Genomic DNA, 6000 nt, shown 5'->3' on the forward strand with positions numbered 1-6000 from the left:
CAAGTCATATTCCTGTAAATGCAAAGTTATTTGGCCAGATAAAGTTGGTTCTGATTGGGAAACAGATTCTGAATGGTCAATCAGATGCTAATAATTCTGAGTTGATGCAACTTTTTTTCAATCACTTTTTGCAAATGTATGTAGCTTTAAAATTGATCAGTCAATTGCACAAATTCCATGGCCATTGACTGATAGGATTACAGAACAAATGATTGTAAGCCTATTAAACCTTTCAGGTAGAAAGGGTGAAGCCAGCACCATCTGTCAAATAATTAATTATTCTGCTCTTTTATTATATCAAAGCATTCCAGCAGATAACGCAACGTTTCAAGGCTGCACGCCTCTTTGTGAAGCTTTACTGGAAGTCAGTTATCTGTTGGAATGCTTTGATATAATAAAAGAGCAGAAGAATTTTATGGCCTGTTTCCACTACACACAGATTGGATGCAGAATGGATGCAAAAAAACTGACTCCAATGAATGCCTATGGGAAAATCTGCATCAGAAAAATCGTGTTTAGTGGAAACAGGCCCATAGGCATTCATTGGAGTCAGTTTTTCTGCATCCATTCTGCATCCAATCTGCGTGTAGTGGAAACAGATGGTGCCGGCTTCATCCTTTCTACCTTGCTGACTGATCCGGAGTGCTGCTGGACTACTAGCCAGGCACATCAAATTGGAAGCCATTACTAGAGTGTGCAGTCACACTATTACTTATTAAACTTTTCAGGCACATTTTAAACATAGGTTTGTCCTTTGAAATCACAATGATGTGGCTAATGTATTGGAGCACAGAGGAATTGTCCAGTGCAGTTGTGCTTTGATCTATTAGGGTGTGTACACACATCCAATGTTGAATGACAATGATTGGCTAATTTTACCCTTTCAATGTAGTATGAGGGCCAACTGGTTTTGAAAACAATGAAGAGATTGTAGGTAAGTTGTCACATGACATGGAAGGGGTAATATTGGCCAGTCATTGGCCAAATAAAACTAAAAGTGTGAACCAGGCTTTAGTGTGTATACACACATACATTTTTTATTGGCCAATCGCTGACCAATTTTCTCACCTCCATGTAGTATGAGAATGCTATGAGCAGATTGTGTAGGTAAACCCTCACGGTGGTGTAGTGGTTAGTGCTCTCTCCCTGGTTCGAATTCCAGCCAGGTCAACATCTGCAAGGAGTTTGTATGTTCTCCCTATGTCTGTGTGGGTTTCCTCTGGGCACTCCAGTTTCCTCCACCCCCAAACCCCCCCCCACACACACAGATAAGTTAATTGGCTTCTGCCTAAATTGGCCCTAGACTATGATACATACACTACACAATACATACATTGGCCCTAGACTACAATACATACATACAGGTAAAGAAATCAATCCCGGCAGAACTCGACCCTTTAAAGTGCATGTGAGTGCTTTTATTGCATCTTAATGGCAGCTGTACATCAGCATCACAACAGCATGACGTTTCGGGCAAAGGCCCTTTATCAAATGCATTTGATAAAGGGCCTTTGCCCAAAACGTCATGCTGTTGTGATGCTGATGTACAGCTGCCATTAAGATGCAATAAAAGCACTCACATGCACTTTAAAGGGTCGAGTTCTGCCGGGATTGATTTCTTTACCTGGATGATTGTGGATTGAGGAGTGATGGACCTCTAACCCGGATAGGACTCCCCAACATATACACCAGATTGATCCCAGAGGCGGGCGGAAACAGTACAGATTACAATACATACATAGACATATGACCAGGGGCGTAACAATAGGGGATGCAGCCCATGCGCCCGCGGGGGGGCCTGGACCCTCCCCCTGGGGCCCGCTCGTGGCCATTTTGGGGGGCTGGAGGGGTTGCACCATGAGGCTACACTCAGCGGGGAGGGGGGAAGGTCCCCCCCCCCTCACCTCGGGCTTCCCCTCTGTGCTCCCCTCCAGCTTCAATAGCTATACAAGTTCAGCGGAGCGGCGGGCAGCGGCAGGCAAACATACCTTCCGTGCGTTCCAGCGCGGACACTTCTCGCTCTAGTGACTGACGCAACTTCCTGTATAAAACAGGAAGTAGCGTCAGTCACTAGAGCGAGAAGCGTCCGGACGCACGGAAGGTGTAGCTATTGAAGCTGGAGGGGAGCACAGAGGGGAAAGCCCGAGGTGAGGGAGGGGGGGACCGTCCCCTTTCCCCGCAAAGTGTGGCCATAGCTTTCCCCTCATGCTGCAACCCCTTCAGCCCCCCAAAACAGCCACGAGCGGGCCCTGGGTGGAGGGGGGCCCCGGGGGAAGGGGGGGCCGCTCACAATTTCTGCAGGGGGGCCCGGGGGGTCTTAGTTACGCCCCTGCATATGACTATGGTAGAAACTAGATTGTGAGCCCCTCTGAGGGACAGTTAGAGACAATATACTCTGTACAGCGCTGCATAATATGTCGGCGCTATATAAATACTTAAATAAATAAATAAAAAGAATACTACATGGAGGTGGTAAAATTGGTCAGTGATTGGCTAATCATAATTGAAAGTGTGTACCAGACTTTACTCTTTCCTTCATACCTAACGATACCTCTCCCTCAGTTAATTAATCTTGACTTTAATCCGTTTCACTTCAGTTTTTATTGTCATAAAAACATTTTCATGTTTTCAAAATGTCATCAGATAAAGAGACAAACTCAGTCATCTATAGTATTGTTCATGTGGTATAGTGTCATTTTGACTTGAGGGTTCCAAAAACTGAGAATCGTTTTGGGGCCACACAGGGTCAGCCTTAATGAAATAGAAATGCAAATAAACAATGTAACAGAGTACTCAACAGAAATATCCTTTAAAAAACTCCACATACCCAATCAACCTAGTGCTTCTGAAATAGTAATGATGTCATATTCCGTTTCTCACCAAATAAACATAAACATCTGTTTGATAGCTGAGTGGAAGTTTTTTTTTGTCTCCACAGTTATCACTTAATTTCCTTACTACCTCTTGTGGTTGATGGTGATAATTGGTTCAGATGATGGTGATGAAGGTGACTGATGATGGCTGGGTACAGGGCTGGATCTTTCATGCAGTGAGGTGAACTCCATGCTCAGAGTGGCGATATTTAGAGGGTGATGCCGTGGCAACAGTGGCGTACCTAGAGACGTACAGGCATGGCTAGTGCCCTGGGCGCAGCCTCCTTCAAGCCACTGGGGGGGAAGGGGGGCAGTGCTACTGTGTCCCTGAAATGATATCTTCCTTCCTCGCCTCTGCAGAGAACAGAAGATCGTAGAACAGAAGAACGTGCAGAGACCTCGGTCTGTCTCAACATGTGACCGAGGGTGGAGCAGAGGAAAGAGCTGGTGCACGAAAGGAGACTCAAGGCTAGGAATACAAAGTGGCTGCACACCAGGCAGTGAGTACTGCTGCTTGTGTCCCTCACACTGCTTGGTAGAGGGGGGACTCTGCAGCTCTGTGTTCAGCTGCTGTGTAGTGACAGGCAGAGACCCACACACTGCTGGCTGTTCTGTGTGTCTCTGCCAGAATATTTCACCGTGTGCTGCCCTTATATCATGACCACTGGTACAGAGGTAAGCCTGTCTGCCCACAGAGCATAAACATCTCCCCTTCTTTCCTGGCTTCTGCTCACTGTTTAAAGTGTACCTGAGATTTTAAATATGGGTGTATATATACTTACCTGGGGCTTACTCCAGCCCCATGAGGTGCATGGGCTCTCTTGCCATCCTCTCCAGCCACTCTGTTGTCTTCTTATCACCACCAGTAATCTGGCCAGTCAGTAGCAGCAGTCAGCTTGGAAGTATGATGGGCAGTGCGATGAAGGGGGTGTCTTTTTATGGACTAAGGAGTTGCCAGGGCCAGATCTCTCTGTCTATGACCCTCTCTGTCTTTCCCCCTTTCTTCCCACTTTCTCCCCCTCCTTCCCTTGCAAATTTACATGACACCCACTAGGTGTATAGGTGATGATAATGTACTAAAGGATCTTTACTAAACAAAAACCTCACCAAAACTACAGTATAGGCATGACCAATTTAACCACTTGCCGACCGCACACTCATAACGTGCGTCGGCAAAGTGGCAGCTGCAGGACCAGCGACGCAGTACTGCGTCGCCAGCTGCAGCCTAATTAATCAGGAAGCAGCCGCTCGTACGAGCGGCTGCTTCCTGTCAATTCACGGCGGGGGGCTCCGTGAATAGCCTGCGGGCCGCCGATGGCGGCTCGCAGGCTAGATGTAAACACAAGCGGAAATAATCCGCTTTGTTTACATTTGTACGGCGCTGCTGCGCAGCAGCGCCGTAAGGCAGATCGGCGATCCCCGGCCAATCAGCGGCCGGGGATCGCCTCCATGTGACAAGGGACGTCCTGTCACTGGCTGCACAGGACGGATAGCGTCCTGTGCAGCCCAGATCTCCCGGGGGAGCAGGTAGGAGAGGGAGGGGGAGGATTTCGCCGCGGAGGGGGGCTTTGAGGTGCCCCCCCCGCAAAATGCCAGCCAGGAGGAGCGATCAGACCCCCCCTGCACATCATCCCCCTAGTGGGGAAAAAAGGGGGGCGATCTGATCGCTCTGAGTGCCATTTGATCTGTGCTGGGGGCTGCACAGCCCACCCAGCACAGATCACCTAAACCAGCGCTGGTCCTTAAGGGGGGGTAAAGGGTGGGTCCTCAAGTGGTTAAATCCACCCAACAATTATTTAGATTTAGGTAGGGCCCATGATGAGGGTGGCTAGCCTTTTATTACACTGTGTGGAAGGTAGCAGACAGTGGCGTACCTAGGGAATTTGATACCCGGTGCTGATTATTTACAGACACCCCTTAAAAACAATCAGTTTTGATGGGAGAGTTAATGGGTTGGGGCGCTGAGCGTGTCGCTGCAAATGATTTGGGGGCAAAATGAGTCATCAGGATGTGGACAGAGCTAACCATTATCTGTACTCTACACAGTGCTGCAGAACATGTCAGTGCCACTGGCTTCCGCAACAGCAGACTGCCATGCTTTATTAATTACTCTGATCAAGATAAATAATTAATAGTTCAGGGCACTCTGGTATTGCAGCAGTCAGTGCACATGGCTATTAATGACAGGCAACTTCTGAAGTACTAAACACATCCTGTCACCTCTTCCTGCTAATGTCCCAGCTTCAGCGCAGCAATGATTCTCTCTACTCACCCTGCTGCTCTGCACATTCACTCACTGCAGGCTGTGTGTAGTGAGCGAGGAGACACATTGCCCACAGGACAGGAAGTTGTAAGGGTGCTACATCTAGTGCAGGAAGGACTACAGTCCCCTGGACTGCCTGCTGCTATTTTTTCCTAAATGTAGCACAAACTATGAAAAAAGTCCCAGGTGGAAGAACACAGTGACTGAGCACCACAGCGGCACCCCTAGCCATAGCTACACCCGGGGCTGTGAACACTTGCAGCCTTATAGTAGGCACGCCACTGGTAGCAGATAACTCTAGCACAAGAACACTATATGCACATACCGTAACAAGGATATTTCTCAGATGTGTTGGTACTTATCTGTCTTCCTTTGAAACATACCTCCAAAAGGGATTTGATTAGCTCTCCTCTCCTTATCTGCAGCACATTCCCAACAATGGGAAGAGGTGTTGGCCCAGGGGGCAGATTATGTCTCCGATATATGGCATTCCATGATGAATAAATGGTATAAGAGACTAGCACAGCTGTAAACAGCGTGAAAAGCCATGTGATATCCATACTGTATGATTCCAAAGTGTCCCTCTATTCTTGTTCCTCGGTGTGTTTATATTCAGTTAATCAGCTACTGCTTGTCATATGATTTCTTGTTACAGTCACAGTTCATTCTGTAGTCAAAGAATAAATAAAGAAAAAATAAATATAAGGGCTGGTTACCTGACGGCATGAAGCCAATAGCAGCTGTAAACAAAGTGCCTTGTTTGAAAGCTGCTGGTGCAGTGACAGCCTCTGCTGGCATTTCTCGTTTGACTGCCAAACAAGTGCCTGGCAGTAAGAAGTTACATCTACCTGTTCCGGATGGCTT

At 47.6% G+C, this 6000-nt stretch overlaps 1 protein-coding gene across 2 annotated transcripts in view; it reads right to left on the bottom strand.

Moving 5' to 3' along the window:
• The window catches only part of LOC137528992 (cytochrome P450 2G1-like), a 49311-nt gene extending 43586 nt beyond the window's left edge, over window positions 1-5725 (bottom strand). Inside the window, exon 1 of one of the 2 annotated variants that reach the window (XM_068250840.1) lies at window positions 5520-5725. In XM_068250840.1, the coding sequence (XP_068106941.1) occupies window positions 5520-5696 (177 nt within the window). In that variant the 5' untranslated portion in view covers window positions 5697-5725. The remainder of the gene's footprint in view (window positions 1-5519) is intronic. The other variant, XM_068250841.1, reaches the window with a different exon arrangement.
• Between the last annotated feature and the right edge of the window lie 275 nt (window positions 5726-6000).

Source organism: Hyperolius riggenbachi, chromosome 8, assembly GCF_040937935.1.
Source record: "Hyperolius riggenbachi isolate aHypRig1 chromosome 8, aHypRig1.pri, whole genome shotgun sequence".
NCBI lineage: Eukaryota > Metazoa > Chordata > Amphibia > Anura > Hyperoliidae > Hyperolius > Hyperolius riggenbachi.